This window comes from Lepus europaeus, chromosome 6 (assembly GCF_033115175.1).
Source record: "Lepus europaeus isolate LE1 chromosome 6, mLepTim1.pri, whole genome shotgun sequence".
NCBI classification, from domain to species: Eukaryota; Metazoa; Chordata; class Mammalia; order Lagomorpha; family Leporidae; genus Lepus; species Lepus europaeus.
In genome coordinates, this window is record NC_084832.1 from 59,679,813 (window position 1) to 59,699,008 (window position 19,196).

A 19,196-nucleotide genomic window follows, 5' to 3' on the forward strand; every position below is an offset into this window, starting at 1 on the left:
AGCCTCCTGTACTGTGCTGGGATGGCCACATGTTTCTCCAAAGTAAGAAACTTTTCATCTACAATTTCATTGAAGAGGTTTTCTATACCATTACTCCTTTTTTCTCTTTTATGGTTTCCCATAATTTGAAATTTTTTTTCTAGTCCAATTTCCAACTTATGCAACTGGGAAGATAGCAGAAGATGGCCCAAGTGGTTGGGCCCTTCTCACTCATATGGAAAACCAGGATGGAGTTCCTGGTTCCTAGCTTTGGCCTGGCTCAGATCAGGCTATTGTGGGCATTTAGAGAGTGAACCAGAAAATAGAAAATCTCTATCATTCTCTTCCCCAGCCCCAATGTATGTGTGTGTGTGTGTGAGGGAGAGAGAGAGAGAGAGAGAGAGAGAGAGAGAGACAGAGAGAGAGAGGGAGAGAGAGAGAGAGAAAGAGAAAGAGACTTTTCCTTACATATAAATAAATCTTAAAAATAAAGAAAAAGAAAATTTGCTTGTTTAGTGGCTTCCCAATGGGAGATCCAAGATGGCTGACTAGTGAGAAACTGCACTGACTTCAGCCACAGAAAGCTAACAGGAGAACAGAAAGAACCACATTCTCAGGGAACTGACAGAATTTTCAGCAGAGAAGTGACAGGACAGAAGAGCGACCCTGTGGGTCAGTGAGGAAAGACAGACATGCTTGTGCCTGAACTGCCAGCCAACTTTGCATCCACGCATCTGTCTGGCAAATACCATCTTCCTAAGACAAGGTAAGATGAAGTCATTATGTCACCTCACCACTGGCAGCTTTAACTGAGAGAGAATTCTACAGCCCCTCAGTGACTCCAAGTCCAGCCTGGAGAGCTGACTGGGGTGTGAGCGGCTACTCTGCTCCAAGAAGGGAGGTCACATTGCCCTCCTCCCCACCCCACCCACCCCCGAAAGTGCCTGTCTCAACCGAGTATGGTGGAGTCCTGGCTGAACCCTGCTCTGACTCAGCAGGCATCACACAATTATGCTGCTACCAGAAGCATGGAGGAGAGGAGCATGGTTCTGTTCACATCCCCTAGTCCTGGAATTAGGATTTTCAGTGTTATGAGCCCTAAGACCAGTTTCATTCTTCCTATATGACCCGATGAAGGTCCCATCCACATCGCATATTCCTAGAGCCACAGTTATTGGTGCCCAAAACCCCAGCATCACTTAGGCTTGCCAGTGGGACAAAGGGACATCTCGCTTTGTGTCCCTCAGCACTAAGAACAAGTCCCTGGCTATCACAATCCCTAGTGTAACTGACATTCAACTCTCTGAGAATTGAAGATACAAACCCTAGGGAGCTCACATTCCCCTCAAGTCACACTTCTATCCTTATGAACTGTAGCAGCCTCGTCCCACTGTCTCACTTGTAGACATTGATTAAAGCAAAAAAAAAAAATAAAAACTGTTCGGAGGTTGCAATCCTGGGCTCACTGAGAACCAAAGCCAAAGCAACAAGCTCAGTGATGCCCTGCATTCCATCTAAACCAAACCCTTTTTTACAAAAAGAAGGTGGAACTATTACACCAGATGCAGAGACATCAATGTAGGGACACAGGAAATATGATGAAATAAGTTAGCATGGCATCTCCAAAAGAGCAAAATAGTGCCCCAGAAATAAATCCTGATCTGAAGGAAATCTATGAAATGCCAGAAATAGAATTCAAAATAATGATTGTAAGGAAACTCAATGTGATGCAAGAGAATATAGGTAGACAGATTAAATAAATGAGGAAAACGGCCAGTGCCATGGCTCACTAGGCTAATCCTCCGCCTGTGGCGACAGCACCCTGGTTTCTAGTCCCAGTTGGGGTGCCAGATTCTGTCCCGGTTGCTCCTCTTCCCGTCCAGCTCTCTGCTGTGGCCCAGGAAGGCAGTGGAGGATGGCCCAAGTGCTTAGGTCCTGCACTCGCATGGGGGACCAGGAGGAAGCACCTGGCTCCTGGCTTAGGCTCCTGGCTTCAGATCGGCACACCACGCCGGCCATAGCAGCCATCTGGGAGGTGAACCAATGGAAAGGAAGACCTTTCTCTCTGTCTCTCTCACTGTCTAACTCTGCCTGTCAAAATAAATAAATAAATAAATAAGGAAAGCAATAGGTGACATGAATGCAACATTCTCTAAGGAGATATAAATCATTAAAAAGAACTAAACAAATTTTGGAGATGAGAACTTCAAACAATGAAATTTTAAAAAAGACAAAAAAAAGGAAGAGGGAAGGAAAGTGGGAGGGAGAAAGGGAAGGAGGGAGAGACTATCATTATTCTCTTCTAATTGTATCTGCAATTACTTTGAACTTCTTAAAAGCTAATTAAGTTTTAAAATAAAAAAAAAATTAAAATATGATTGAGTGTTGCCACAGCAGAATAGACTGAGTGGAGGAAAGAATTTCTGATCTGGAGGACAAGACTTTTGAAATAACCCAATCAGACAAAAATGAAGAGAACATAATTAAGAATGAAGAGAGCCTATAATTTTAAGCAACCAATTCTTCATATTATGGGGATCCCTGAAGAAGTAGAGAAGGAAATAGGCACTGAGAAGTTACTAAATGAAATAGTAGTTGAAAACTTCCAAAGTTTTGAAAGAGACAATGGTGTCCAGATACAGAAAGCTCAAAGGATCCCACACAGACTCAACCAAAAATGATCTTCTCCAAGGCATACTGTAGTCAAATTGGCAAGAGTTAAGGACAAAGGGAGAATCTTAAAGAGAGTAAGAGAAAAGCATCAGGTTACATATAAAAGAAAACCAATTAGACCAAAGAACACTTCTTAGCAAAAACCCTACAGGTCAGAAGTGATTGGAATGGTATATTTAAGGTCTTTAAGGAAAAAAAAAACTTCCAACCCAGAATAGTATATCCAGAAAAGCTATTCTTTAGAAGTGAAGAAGAAAGAAATTATTTCCCAGATAAGCAAAACTTGGAGAATTCACTAAACCAGATCAGCCTTACAAGAAATTCTGAAGGGAGTCCTACATTAGAAGTAAACATCATGAAAACACATGACACTATCAAATTCACTAACAGAGCAGCTACAATCAATAGCCAACCAACAAAGTGACAGGCATTAATTCTTATCTGTCAATGTAACTGGATTAAATTCCCCAGCCAAAAAATTTAGGTTGAATGAATGAATAAAAAAACAAGATCTAACTTTATGTTGCCTACAAGAAACTCACTTCATAAATAAAAATACACATAGACTGAAAGTGAAGGGCTGGGAAAAGATATACCAGGCAAATGGAAACCAAACACAGGCCGGCGCCATGGCTTAACAAGCTAATCCTCCGCCTTGCGGCGCCAGCACACCGGGTTCTAGTCCCGGTTGGGGCACCGGATTCTATCCCGGTTGCCCCTCTTCCAGGCCAGCTCTCTGCTATGGCCCAGGAAGGCAGTGGAGGATGGCCCAAGTGCTTGGGCCCTGCACCCGCATGGGAGACCAGGAGAAGCACCTGGCTCCTGGCTTCGGATCAGCGAGATGCGCCGGCCGCGGTGGCCATTGGAGAGTGAACCAGTGGCAAAAAGGAAACCTTTCTCTCTGTCTCTCTCTCTCTCACTATCCACTCTGCCTGTCCAAAAAAAAAAAAAAAAAAAAAAACCACACAAACATATACTATACTCAGGTTACATAAAACAGGCTTTAACTGAAAAACTATAAAAAGAGACAAAGACACACATTTTAAATTGATCAATTGATATATTGATCAATTCAGCAAGAATATATAACAATCACAAATATATATGCACCCAATACAAGACCACCCAGATATGTAAAGCAAATATTATTAGATCTAAAAGGAGAGATAGACTCCAATAGTAGAGGGAAATTCAACAATCCACTGCCATCAATGGACAGATAGATCATCCAGACCAAAAATCAACAAAGAGAGTTTGGGGCTGAACCATACTATTGAGGAAATGGACCTAACAGACATTTATAGAACATTCCACCCAATAGCTACAGAAAACACATTCTTCTAATCAACATATAGGACATTCTCTAGGATAGACAATATATTGAACCATGGGTCAAATCTCGATAAGTTAAAAATGATTGAAATCATAAAATGTATCTTCTCAGACTACAAAAGAATAAAACTTAGAAATCAGCAACAAGAAGAACAATAGAGCATTTAAAATTAAATGGAAATTAAACAATATGCTACAGAATGACAAGTGGGTCACTAAAGAAATTAAAAAGGAAATCAAAGTCTTTCTGCATTGTATCAAAATCTATGGGATATAAACATCACTCTGGCCTCAGAATCAGCCCTTCCTTAAGGCATTTGGATCTGGCTGAAGAGACCATGAAGGTATTTTAGGCATGGAAAGCCAAGACACTCTGGCAAACAAACAAACAAACAAAACCTAAATGAAAGATCTCTGCGAGTGAGATTCCAGCGGAAAGAACGGGGCCATCAAAGAAGGAGGTACCTTTCTCTGAAGGGAGGAGAGAACTTCCACTATGACCTTGTCTAAATAAGATTGGAGTCAGCGAATTCAAAAGGCTTCCATAGCCTTGGCAACTCATGACAAGAGCCTAGGGTGATTACTGACGCCATAAACAAGAGTGTCAATTGTTAAGTCAACAACAGGAGTCACTGTTGCACTTACTCCCCATGTAGGATCTCTGTCCTTAATGTGTTGTACAATGTGAATTAATGTTATAACTAATACTCAAACAGTACTTTACACTTTGTGTTTCTGTGTGGTTGCAAACTGTTGAAATGTTTACTTAATATATACTAAATTGATCTTCTGTATATAAAGATAATTGAAAATGAATCTTGATGTGAATGGAATGGGAGATGGGAGGGTTGTGGGTGGGAGGGAAGTTATGGGGGGGAAGCCATTGTAATCTGAAAGCTGTACTTTAGAAATTTATATTTATTAAATAAAAGTTAAAATTAAAAAAAAAAAAACTATGGGATAAAGCCAAAGCAGTATTAAGAGGGAAGCTTATAGCAATAAGTGCTTACATTAAATCTCACACAATGAATCTAATGCTGCATCTCAAGGACATATAAAACTGAGAGTAAGCCAAACCCCAACTTAGCAGGCAGGAAGAAATAATATTAGAGCAGAAATAAATGAAGTTGAAACAAAAAATACGAAAGATCAACAAAACACAAAGCTAGTTTTTTTTTAGAAGATAAATGAAATAGAAAAACCTGTAGTCAAACTAACAAAAAAAGAGGAAAGATGCAAATATATAAAATTAGAGTTGAAAAAAGTAGACATTACAGCCAACATCATAGAAATATAAATATCATAAGAAACTACTGTGAACAACTACATAACGAATTAGAAAACCTTGAAGAAGTGGGTAAATTCCTGGATACATATAACATACTAAGATTAAATCAAGAAGTTATAGGAAATCTAAACAGACCCATAACAAGTAATGAAATTGAAGCACTCATTAAAAGTCTCCCATCAAAAAAAGGCCAGAACCTGATGGTTATTAGTATTCTTCCAACAATATTAGACTCCAGTAAGATTCCAGAGTAGAAACCTGGGCTCAGTGTGGGGCATGGTGGGTGATAGGAAAGAATTAAAAATTATAAATCCTGATCTATATCAGGGACTTATTAAAGGTACAGAATTTATATAAACAAAATTAATATAATGCAGACTCAGTATATAAATGCTAAGAGGTTGTTAGTGCAGTTCAAGGGACTAGGAAAGCCCCCACATTCCTCATGCTATTTAGTTCTTCACAACTTTCCATGGCAGCAACAGAAAACAGGTTTTATGACATGATGGAAAAGGTAGCTCCCTGGGCACTACAGTGGGGTGGGCCTTGTGGTATATCCACTGCCTTGGGACTCCCTGAGGCAACACGCAACCCTGGACACACTCTAAGTCTGTTCTACTTATTAAGAACACACTATATTATGTACCAGTGACAACCTAGTTTCATGATGTTCCAGTGAGTAAGACAAACAAAATGCCTACTTCATGGAACTTATATGTTGGTGGGGTGAGATCACACATACATACATACATACATATATAGACACGTATGTGTAGTCTTTCTTGTGGTGATAAGCACTGTGAAGAAACAGTGGAAGGTACAGATGGGGCACTGGTTTGAAAAGCTGCTTTTTATGATACACTGTCAGGGAAGACCTCTCTGGAGGAAGTGTTACCAGACAGCTGATGATAAGCAGTCAGCGTGGTGTGGGCATTGGGGTTAGCGGTTAAGATACCGGCTAGATTGCACATCCCATATCAGAATACCTAGGTTTAAGTCTTAGTTCCACTTCTGACTCCAGATTCCTGCTAATGTTGACCCTGAGAGGCAGTGGAAATGGATAAAATAATAGAGTCCCTGCTACCCACGTGGGGAACCCAGACTGAGTTCCCAGCTTCTGGTTTTAGCCTGGCTCAGTCTGGGTTATTGAGGGCATTTGGAGAATAAATCGGCTAATGGGAGCATGCTCTCCCTTTCTCTCTAATAAAGTTTTTTTTGATGTTGTTATTTTCAAAAAAGCATGGCTTGAAATTTGGAGCACCAATTAGAGTGCTGCTTGGGACACTTGCATCTCTTATTGGTACCTGAGTTTGGGTCCTAGCTCTGCTTCCCATCCCAGTTTCCTGCTAATGCACACCTTTGTAGCCTGCAAATGCAATCCTAGGAGATAATAGGTGATGATGACTCAAGTGGCTGAATCCCAGTCACCCATGTGGGAGACCCAGATGGAGTTCCTGGATGCTGGCATTGGCTTGGCCCATCTCTCTCTCAACACACATTTATTTCTCAGTTTTGCAGGCTGAGATCAAAGTGGAAATCAGTTAAGTTCCTGGTAAGCATTCTCCTGCCAGATGGCTACCAAATGGCAAAGGTAGAGAGTCACTTTCTGTTCTTAGGAGAACACTAATTCCATTATGGGGTCCCTGGTAGTCTCATTTATACCTAAGTACCTCTCAAAGTCTTATTTCCAAATAGATTAGAACTTTAACATATGAACTTGGAGGAAACACAACCATTCAGTCCATAGCAATGCATACATTTCTCTCAATCAGAAACTGATATATTTAATGTGAAATTTTAGGAAGATATTAGATTAATAAATAAATAATAGAGAAATAGAGGTATAGACATAAAAAATGAACAGAAGAGATAATATAAAACAGGCTAAATTACTTATATTTCAGCATGTAGTGGGCACTCAATAAATATTTGCTTGTTATTGATTGAAATAAAACAGTCATGCATATAACACTATACTTACCCCATACATAAATATTTAGTAGTGTTTCTAATTTATTTGTTACTTAAGAAAGTATTATGACAGGATAAAAAAATAGTGGAAGATGGATATAGGCTTGCTAGTGTGTCATATCAAATATTTTATTCACATTGTATACTCATTTTTTCCACTCATATAAAATATTTTCTGCATTGTTAATGATTAACATCTTCTCTCTTGTCACTTTATTTTAGGGCTTTTTTCTCTTGAATTGTCCAGACTTGACATGTTTGGCCTTCCAATTGATATACCTTAATTTATCATTTAATGATCTTTATCACTTTCCCACAGAAGTAAGTCCATTTTTATTACCATATATATTAATATACTTGTTATTGTGGATAATAATCATAATAAAATAGGTATCTTATGAAACCTAGAGTTATTATTAAGTAAATATGGTTTTGGATTGCATTCAAAAAAAGCTATTTCAGAAGTATGAAAAGTATAGTAGTTCGTTCATAGGACCATGCATGACATAATCCTCAAAGACATGTTACAGTGTTATAGTCAGTCTCTCAATTATACAATGTATTTTAAATAATGTGTTCTAACTGGACAAAACCTAAGTAAGACTTCTATGTACTAATCAGAAACTTTAAAAATAAAGTTAGTGATCAGATAATATTGAAACAAGTTTTCATTGTCATATGCCATATGCTAAAAGGATATTCTATTTAATAAAATGGATCAGGAACAAGTAGATATTAGAACCAGTTTAGTGTTATTTTAAATGCATTAGCCATTATGAATATTTAGGGAATATTATGTCCTCACTGTCTGGTTGTGCTTCATTAGTCACTGGATTATTGGTTGTTTTTTGAATTGATTTCCAGAGTGTTGGCTTTTAGTTGATTGATTTTAGTGAGTTGTCCTTATTCCTATTTTCAAACATGCAGTATTGAAAAGATATATTTTCCATGCTTTCCGTATAATTTTGTTTTCAGTACCAGGAAGAAATGCTTAAAGCCAGTTTTACTAACTTGAAAAATTGAAAGGAATTCCCAAGAGATCTTAATTCTTCACAAGTAGACAGAGATAATGTGTAAATACAAAGGAACTATTTAGATCTAAGAAATAAAGTGAAATCTGTGAAACTTGACATTAAGGTGCAGACCTATGTTGCATAGCTATAAATAAAATATGTCAATGAGGATGGCAATATCCAGGCATAGAAGGGTTGTCTAGCGATGCCCAGTTGTTAGCATGATGTAAAGGCATGAGAAGCAGAAGGACACAGAAGGTGAGAGAGGGAGAGAGATACAGAGAGAGAGAGAGAGAGAGAGAGAGAATATCTTCCAAATGCCACAATAGCTAGGGCTGGCCCAGGCTAACATCAGGGAATAGGAACTTAACCTGCTGCACCACAGTGCCCACCCTGCTTTCCATCTTAAGTATGTCCCATCATAGAAGACTGGTTTCATGTAAAAGTCAAGCTGTGCAATCAGGCAAAGCATGGAGTCTGATAAAATAGTTTAGGGCAGGAGAATGTAGCAGCAGCAATATTAAAGAAGAAGGTTAGTATAACAAATCCTATGGACACATTCTTGCTGTCCTTTCTTCTCTCAGCTTCTCTAAAAGACATAAAGTCACATATAATAATAATAATTGTTTATTGTTAAGTCTGAAACATATATGGATGAAGACTGAATAACAGTTATATCAAAAAAGGATTACTCCTGAGCCAAGGGTATTGGCGTAAAGTACTTGAGTTATCTCACCTTATCACACACGTTTAATGCTGGTCACTTGGTTTTGAGGTTTTTACCGAAGTTGTTTATTGAGATATATAGTATAATCAGTTAATGTTGCTATATTGATTCTCTACATTAGTTCAGAGTTTATAAAATGTAATGAGTAGGGGTTTGCATGCTTTATCATTCTACTCATGTTAGTTTCTCTTTTATGTTCTCCAGGTATTCTGTCTTAAAAATTTACAAGTACTGAAATTGAGAAATAATCCCATCAAAGAAATTCCTTCTGAAATCAAACAACTTAAATGCCTTAGAATTTTCAGCATTGCCTTTAATTTGATTAGCAATCTTCCACCTGGGTAAGGTTGATAGTTTAGAATTTTAGCAAACAGAAAATAGAGTTCATAATTAAGAAAGGGATCCATTTTCATTTTAAAAGCACCTGGCAGAGTTTTGGCTATTTAGTAATTCTTATTCTGTTTTAATTAGCTTTTTCTTTTCTTATTGTGGCATTAAAAATATACTTACCAGCCACATAGATGGCAGTTAACATGAGTCTAGTGAATACATACCAAGAAACCTGTTATCTGAGTAGGTATGAAGTGAACACAAACCTTCTGAAGCACACTTCTGGGTGTGAGCGCTGCACCTACATTACATAGCCTTTTTCATATGGGGAAAAAAGCACTGACATTTCAGTTAGGAAATCTAGACCTCTGACTTAAGTTGATGGTAATTACTTATTTGTCCTGCAGAAAATAATTTAACTGTTCTTGTTCTCAGTATTTTAGTTTATAAACTAAGGCAATTGCCCATTCTAATATCTACAATCCTTTCCACCCTAATGGGAGTGTTGGGCTATAAGAAATGGATTTCTTCTTACATGTGACCTGATAATTATTTAACTCCTAATGAAAAATTTAAACCAAACCTTAACCAAATGCCAAAGCATTATACTTATTTTAATTATATTTTAACTAATTGAATGTAAGTTAAAAGCAAAGGGACGGGAACTTATAAATAGTTAAATAATATTTTGAAAAAGGAGATTCTCTTAGTGATTATGGAAGTGCATCAAAATTAATTTATGAAGATGTTCTTCCAGCACTGTTTGCAATTAATTATCCAACAAATTGGCATTCACATTTCACATATTGAGTTATTTAAAAGACATTGTATAAAATAGTATACAATTTCTGCATAAAATATATATACACATCACACGTTACACATAGCATATGTGTAACGAATATACACTAAATAAGTAAGAATGCTGAATTATGAGTATTTTACTTCAGTTTGACTTATTTATATTTTCCCATAATAGCATAAATTGTATTTTTTCTGCCCCAATACTACTCACATTAGCCATTTCACTAAGAAAACTTTATTTCTTTTTATTGGAAATTGGTGGAGTTTTTTGATTTTGAAGATTTATTTATGTATTTGAGAGTCAGAGTACAGAGAGAGAGAGAGGAAAGACAGAGAAATCTTCCATCTGCTGGTTCACTCCCCAAAAGGCCACAATGAGGCTGGGCCAGGCCAAAGCCAGGAGCCAAGAGGGTTGAGAGTACTGGTGCCGTCTTCTGTTGCTTTCCCAAGCACATTAGCAGGGAGCCGGATTAGAAGTGAAGCAGCCAGGTCTCAAAATGGTGCCCATATGGAATGCCAGCGCTGTAGACAGCAACTTAACTCACTGTGCCAAAGTGGTGATCCCTGGAAAATGGTATTTAAAGGCCAAGATCTGGGTGTTATGGCTATTGGGTGTCATTGCTATTGCAATATCATTGGTTCTAGGCCCTTACAGAGGTAATATGTGAGATACTTCAAAAAGTTCATGGAAATATGGAATTAAAAGGTAATTTTATTTGATACAAAAAATTTTAAAATCCAGGGTTGCTGCCACTTGCCATGCCAACATCCCATATTGAATTGCTGGTTCGAGTCCTGGTCCCTGCACTTCCCATCTGGCTCCCTGCTAAGGCACCTGCTAATACACCTGGAAAAGCAGCAACAAATGGCCCAAATACTTGGTCCCCTACCACCTGTGTGAGACCCAGATGGAGTTCTGGGCTCCAGGCCTTTGCCTGGTCCAGTCCCAGCCATTGTGGCTATTTGGGGAATGGACCAATGGATGGAAATTTTTTTTCTTTTTTTCTCCCTCTCTGTCACTCTGCATTACAAATAAATAACATAAATTTTTTTGAAATACATGCATAAAGTTGTCCATAATGTGTGTTTTCCAAAAAATTTTTGAAGACCTCTCATGCATAGTTATATTAATCTGTATATACACACATATCTATAATTATACATATGTATAATACACAACTACATACATATATACATAAATATGTATATGTACATATATAGCTACATATGCAGAACCTAAACATGAATTCATACTAGATAATCTGTAACCATAATTCCATACTTTAAATAATCATAACTACCATTTAAACAAAATGTAAAAATTATCAAACTAAAAAATTAACATTACTAAAGGGTCAACATTATGTTCATTACTTAGAGATTGTGCAAATTAGTATGAACTATTGGTGATAATCAAAAGATTCTAAGGATTTATTTTTCAAAATTATCAGCATTTCTGAAATAAAGCACTATATTTTTGAACATAGGATTGACCAACATGCATTCCCAAGGAAGACTGATATAATCTTGAAGTCAAGAATGAAAAATGGGGGCTGGTGCTGTGGCATAGCAGGTAAAGCTGCCACCTGTATTGCTGGCATCCCATATAGGTGCCAGGTCGAGTCCCAGCTACTCCGCTTCTGATCCAGTTCTCTGCTGATGTACCAGGGAAGGCTTCTCACTTCAGCCTAGCCAGTCAACATGACACCCAGATTTTTAGCTAGAGTCAAATAATTTGGTCATATAAAATGCATTTATTGAGTATTTTCTAAGTACTAGGCTCTGCTGGAAGACTTGGGTTGGGATTTTTCCTTATGGGGTTCTGAATCCAGGGCAGGATACAGATTTTTTTAAGGATTTATTTATTTATGTTTTTGAAAGGCAGCGTTACAGAGAGAGAGAGAAGGGAAGACAAAGAGAGTTATTCCATCCACTGGTTCACTCCCCAAATGACCACGAAAGCCAGGCTGGGCTAGGCTGAAGTCTTTAGCTTCACTGGGTCTCCCGCATGAATGTAGGTGTAGGGTGTAAGCCAGGCACATTAACAGGGAGCTGGATCAGAAGTAGAGCATCTGGGACTCAAAATGGCACCCATACTGGATGCCAGCATTGCAGTAGGCAGCCTAATCCAGTACACCACTATTCTGAACCCAGGATACAAAAATTTTTACAAATACCAAAATAAATATAAAACACTCCAACTGAAAATCATAATAAAATTGCAGAGAAAATATGAATTAAATTGAGTCGGCAAAAAAGCCATGTGTGAAGAAAAGGCATTTAGGTACAAACTCATTAGTGTAGATGAGGAATAGGGAAAAATGTTCATGCAATGGAAAGAACATGTGGGAGGCAGGTAAGGGTTTGGACTCTTCAAAGGCTGACAGAAGCACAACATGGCCAGGTCCAATGAGATGACCATAGGTGAAGTTCAAGAATTTGATGGAGACCACATCCCAGGAAGTTTTGGAGGTCATATGAAGAAATGTATGTTTTATTTTATGTGCCATGAGAGGCTCTTGGTTTATTTTAAAGCGGGACACTGGCAAGATTAAAGATGGAAGTAAGTTCTTTGAAGATCTAATTAGCTAAATTAATATGAGGTCATACTGGAATAGGGTGACCCTAATGATGAGGTCACACTGAATCCAGTGACTGGTATCATTTTAAGTGGTAATGGGAAACCCCAGAAGCACAGGCAATCAAAGCCAAAACTGACATATAGGATTTCATCAAAATGAGAAGATTCTGCACTACCAAAGAAACAAAATAAAGAGGCAACCAATAGAATGGGAAAAAAATATTTGCAAACAATGCAACTGATAAAGGGTTAACATTCAGAATCTATAAAGAGCTCAAGAACCTTAACAACAACAAAACAAACAATCCTGTTAAGAAGTGGGCAAAGGACTTGAACAGCCAATTTTTAAGAGAGGAAATTCAAATGGCCAACAGACACCAGAAAAAATACTCAGGATCACTAGCCATCAGGGAAGTGCAAATCAAAACCACAATGAAGTTTAACCTCACTCCAGTTAGAATGGCTCACATACAGAAACTAACGAACAACAAATGCTGGTGAGGATGTGTGGGAAAAGGGTACCCTAATCCTCTGTTGGTGGGACTGTAAACTGGTGCAGCCACTGTGGAAGACTGTATGCAGATATCTCAGAAATCTGAATATAGCTCTACCATATGACCAGCCATCCCACTCCTGGGAATGGACTCAAACCATTTGAAAGAGTTATCTGTACCCCCATGCTCATTGCAGCACCATTCACAATAGCTAAGATATGGAATCAACCCAGGTGTCCATCAACTGTTGACTGGATAAAGAAATTATGGTATATATACACTACGGGTACTAGTGAGCTCTAAAAAAAAAGAAAATCCTGTCATTTGCAATAAGATGGACACAACTAGAAACCATTATACTTGGCCGGCGCCACGGCTCAATAAGCTAATCCTATGCCTACAGCACCGGCACACTGGATTCTAGTCCTGGTCAGGGCGCCGGATTCTGTCCCAGTTGCCCCTCTTCCAGTCCAGCTCTCTGCTGTGGCCCGGGAGTGCAGTGGAGGATGGCCCAAGTGCTTGGGCCCTGCACCCCATGGGAGGCCAGGAAAAGCACCTGGCTCCTGCCTTCGGATCAGCATGGTGCACCAGCCGCAGTGCGCCCGCGTGCCGGCCATTGGAGAGTGAACCAATGGCAAAAGGAAGACCTTTCTCTCTGTCTCTCTCTCTCACTGTCCACTCTGCCTGTCCAAAAAAAAAAAAAAAGAAGAAGAAAGAAACCATTATACTTAGTGGAAAAAGCCAGTCCCCAAAAGATAGATATATGCTTTCCCTGATCCGAGGTACTGATAGAGTACCTAAAATGTAATGTATTGGAGTGAAATGGACATTTGAGATTCGATGATTGTTTACAGCCCTGCTCCCTTCTGTTGAGGACCAGTGTTTGTTTTTTTTTTTTCCCTTCATACTATTTGTTGAACTCTTTTACTTAGTGTAGGGTTAACTATATGATTATTAAATAAACTAAAAATAGGTCTTTGTAAAAATTAAAAGTGGGAATGTGAGAGAGAGGAGAAAGAAGGTTTGGAGCCTGGATGGGAGGGAGGATGGGGGCTGGGAAGTATCACTATGTTCCCAAATCTGTATTTATGAAATACATGAAACTTGTATAACTTAGATAAAATAAATTTTAAAAGAATTTTTAAAAAAGAAGCAATGGGAAGACAAAGGCAGCAGCTGCAGCAATACTGCCACAAACCGGAGAATGCTAAGGATTGCAGGAAGCCACCAGAAGTGGGACCGGAACAAGGCAGAATCCTCCGGCAGAGCCTCCAAAAGGACCCAACCCTGCTGGCACCTTGATTTCAGACTTCAGGACTCCTGAACTGGGAAAGAATAAATTTTCATTATTTTAGAGATACTTTGTTATGTAGACCCAGGAAACTGGGTAATCAAGAGAAAAATATCTAAATGATATTAGCATTTTTTTCTGGTGCATTTGTCTACATGGGTCTGTGTCTGGGACTGGCCATGTAGCCTAGCTGGAAAAGCCTCTGCCTGTGGCACTGGCATTCCACACGGAGACTGGTTCAAGCCCGGAATATTCCACTTTCAATCCTGCTCCCTGCTAATTTTTCGGGCCCTTGCACCTATGTGGGAGACCTGTAAAAAGCTGGCCAGGGAGTGCAGTGGAGGATGGCCAAGTGCTTGGGCCCTGCACCCCATGGGAGACCAGGAGAAGCACCTGGCTCCTGCCATCGGATCAGCGCAGTGCGCCGGTCGCAGCGCACCGGCCGCGGTGGCCATTGGAGGGTGAACCAACGGCAAAAAGGAAGACCTTTCTCTCTGTCTCTCTCTCTCACTGTCTAACTCTGCCTGTCAAAAAAAAAAAAAAAAAAAAGCAAAAGCCCCTTCCTCTTGGATTTTGCCTGGCCCAGCTGCAGACTTTGCAGCGGTTTGTGGAGTGAACCAAGAGATGGAAGACACGCCCCGCCCCGTAACTTGCCTTTCAAATAAAGAAAATGAATATTTTTTTTAAAAAAGAGGGACTTTATCCACTTCAAACATCTCAAGCCAGTCTTAATGGCTAGATGACTAATTTTTACGAACTTTCGTGGTAATTATACTATATATCTAATATGAAATTTATATAAATTTCAAAATCTTAAAAAAGCATAGCTTCTCTATAGTACTACCTCTTTAAGTATTCTTTTCATTGATTACAAATATAAAATCATTTTTATAATTAATTTTCTCTTTATTTTTAAGGTTATTTTCCTTGTTTCACCTTGAGGAACTCGATGTTTCCTACAATGAATTTACCTTTATTCCAAATGAAATACACAGACTCAGGTATTTTGCAAGCCCCTGAAGATATTTTTGGTTTAGATTGTGAGGGACAAAATTGAGTCCTTTCATTTACTTAATAGCCATAAAATGTAATATGTGAATCATGGAGTTCACTAAAAATGTAATTTAATAATTGGTGTGCAGCATTTGTAAGGAATAACATTTTCAGACATTACTTGGAGGGCACTGCGGATGACCACTTAGCAGAATGACAAGCTCCTTTCGTCCCTTGTACCGTCTGCTCCTGTGGCTCTTACTCATTTCGGAATTCTCTGGAAGGAGAAGAAATACATATGCACAAAATACTTCTAATATACTGTGTAATTTATTTCGTTTTAAACTTTTATTTATATATTTATTTGAGGTGCAGATGAGGGTAGTAGGAGAACACTCCCACCCTCTGGCCCTCTATCCAAATGCTGCAGCAGCCACTGCTGGGTGGGGCTTACGTCAGGAGCCAGGATTCAATCTAGGTCTCTCACATGATGGCTGGGAACCAATCAACAGAGTCAGCACTGCTGCTGCCTCTCCAGGTCCACATCAGCAGGAAGCTGGAATCAGAAGGCGCAGGCAGGACTCAACCCAGACACTTTGATGTGGGACAGGAGCACTTAACTGGGGTCCGTCACTATGACCAAAGCCCATTCCACACAGTGTAAACTTAATGTTAAGCTCTGATTCTTTCTCATATTAATTTTTAAAAATCTGAAGCTCATCTGTGTCCTTCTGGGTCAGTATTACAATATCTTGATTATGACTTCAGAATAATTTTTAATAACTAGTAGAGAGATTATTTGTCAATAATAATCTCTTAGCCATTCTATTTAGATTCTAACCTTAAAGATCATTTAATATAATTCCTCCTTCAACACATATAAACACAAAGTTAGAATTTTAATTGCAATTACCTTGAGCTTACACATAAATTTTGAAGAATTTATTGTACTTTTGATGATAATAAATTTTTCCATTCTAAAGCACATTCAGATGCCCTCATCCCACATCGGAGTACATGGGTTCAAGTCCCACCTCCACTCCTGACTCCAGCTTCCTGCTAAGGCACAGCCTGAAGTGCAGCAGGTGATGGCTCAGTGGTTGGGTCCCTGCCATGTTTGTTGGAAGCTCAGATGCATTCCCTTCTCCCAGCTTTGGCCTAAACCAGCCCTGGCCACTGTGGGCATTTGGAGAGTGACCCAGAGGAAGGGAGATCTGTCTGTCTGTCTTTATCAATCTTTGTCTCATTGTTTATCAAATTAAACATTCTGCATGTGTTTTATTGCTATTAAGTATAGTACTAATTTTCAAGAGCACTGGAGCAGAATTTTATTTCAAAATTATAAATTACATAAATATGTTTTAAATGTAGTCTTTTCATTTACAGATCACTTGACAAACTGCATATTGATGGGAATTATGTGACTTCTTTACCACCTGGCATTTTAAGGCTTAACCTGACAAAAATCCACTTGGAGAATACTTTCACCCTGCCTTGTTTTTGGACAGAGAATTCTTTGAATAGTCCACAACGACTTACTCAAATTACTGCTTTGTTCATGCTCATAAATAATATTCACAAATTATATGAAAAGATTCCAGTGAAAGCTAAACTGTTACTAAAAAGGTAAGTAAGTTCTGAAGTTGTTTTAACCAAAATACACTTCTGAGCATCCAAAATTCTCTCGGGACAGGCATTTCGCCTAGCATTTGAGACACTGTATCCCATATTGAAGTTCCTGGGTTTGATTCCTGCCTTCATCTCTTGACTCCAGCTTCCTGCTAACACAGACCCTGGAAAGCAGGGATTGATAGCTTAAGTTGTTGGGTCCCTGCCACCCATGTGGATTGAGTTTCCAACTGCCAGCTTCAGCCTGATCCAGTCCTGGCTGTCGCAGGCATTTTGTGGGTGAGTCAGCAGATGGAAACTCCGTCTCTCTGCCTCTCCAACATATAAACAATTTTAAAAATTAATAAAATGTTTTCATAACAGGCCCAAAGGATACTTTTACAAACACACACACACACACACACACACTCTGTTACAAAATCATACATACAATTCTCTACATTGCTCCTTCCTGTTCTTCAAGTGTAATAGTGCCGTGTGCGTTTTGCCCTAGTTTTTAATATAATGAAGTTATTACTTAAGTCCAGCGCGAAGTGCGGGTTGCTGGGGTATAACTGGCAGTATCTGTATGGCTGTGGCATAAATTTTTTCTATGAATTCTTGAGTAACATAGAAGTGGGTCCTTCTGTTGTTTAGCCCCAGGCACTCTAGATGGTGGAACCCTTTATTCCACTGTAACCTCACAGAGAACAGGCATACGGAAAGTATACATGAGTGACTTCTTTCCCTCTAATTTCAAAGACCATTGCCTGATCTCAAGACTAGGGTTTGCAAACCCCCCACATTTCATCTACACAGGTTTGTTTCTGATTCCTCTCAGAGGGTTTGAAATGATTTCTACTCAAGTATTGATCACCAGTGCCTGAATCATTGATTTACCAAATATTTACTCTATGCTTAAGTAAAATGGCTTCCCAGGAATATATATATATACATACATACATATATATAAGTTAGTAATATTGACTCAGTAAAGGCAAATACAGACTAATAGCCACTAGAGAAACTGAAAAAAAAATTATTAAAGACCTATTACCAATGAAAAAGATCCAGGCCCAGAAATTTTTCAACTTTTATGCATTCACATGTTGATACTCATGAAATTTGAACATGGTAAAGTATATATTATATATATGTAAAAAAAAATCTCCAAGGACAAATGTTTTTTAAGACTAAAAACCTAATCAGTGAGTGGTTAATAGATAGGTGCCCATGAGATTTGGTATCACCACAAGGCAGGGGAGTTAAAACTGAGATTCCCGAGTAAAATGTGAACCCACCCAAAAAAAGTGTAAGAAATCCCAAATGAGTGAATGATGTCTCTCTCTCTCTCTGCAGAACAAATGTTTTTGAGAGGAATAAACTCAGTTTAGTCTATAAAAGGTCCATACAACTAAGTCCAAATGAATATTATCTCACAAGTTAAAGAAATTTCCAACAGGCCAGCGCCGTGGCTCACTAGGCTAATCCTCTGCCTGTGGTACCGGCACCCCAGTTTCTAGTCCTGGTTGGGGCGCCAGTTCTATCCCCGTTGCTCCTCTTCCAGTCCAGCTCTCTGCTATGGCCCGGGAAGGCAGTGGAGGATGGCCCAAGTGCTTGGGCCCTGCACCCGCATGGGAGACCAGGAGGAAGCACCTGGCTCCTGGCTTCAGATTGGTGCAGCACGCCAGCCGTAGCGGCCATTTGGGGGGTGAACCAACGGAAGGAAGACCTTTCTCTCTGTCTCTCTCTCTCACTGTCTAACTCTGTCTGTCAAAAGAAAAAAGAGAAAGAAAGAAAGAAAGAAAGAAAGAAAGAAAGAAAGAAAGAAAGAAGAAAGGAAAAGAAAAGAAAGGAAAAGAAAAGAAAAGAAAAGAAAAGAAAAGAAAAGAAAAGAAAAGAAATTTCCAATACATGGGGAAACATGACACTAAGAATAAAAGTTACCCAAAACAATCAGCAGATACTAATTTCCAAACATGTATGATATTGGTATTATTTAAAGACTATGGAATACTTTCTCAGGGTATTTCAAGAAATAAATATATTTTTAAAAATAGTTAAGAAATAAAAGATTATTGGGTCACGCCTGGTGGTGCAGCAGGTTAAGCT

The 19,196-nt window shown here is 38.8% G+C and overlaps 1 protein-coding gene across 1 annotated transcript in view; it reads left to right on the forward strand.

Annotated features, from left to right (window-relative positions):
* Window positions 1–19,196, forward strand: part of LRRC63 (leucine rich repeat containing 63) — a 61,319-nt gene that overhangs the window by 28,989 nt on the left and 13,134 nt on the right. Inside the window, exons 6-9 of the mRNA XM_062195169.1 lie at window positions 7,466–7,564; window positions 9,188–9,324; window positions 15,401–15,484; window positions 16,863–17,102. Of these exons, the coding sequence (XP_062051153.1) occupies window positions 7,466–7,564; window positions 9,188–9,324; window positions 15,401–15,484; window positions 16,863–17,102 (560 nt within the window). The remainder of the gene's footprint in view (window positions 1–7,465; window positions 7,565–9,187; window positions 9,325–15,400; window positions 15,485–16,862; window positions 17,103–19,196) is intronic.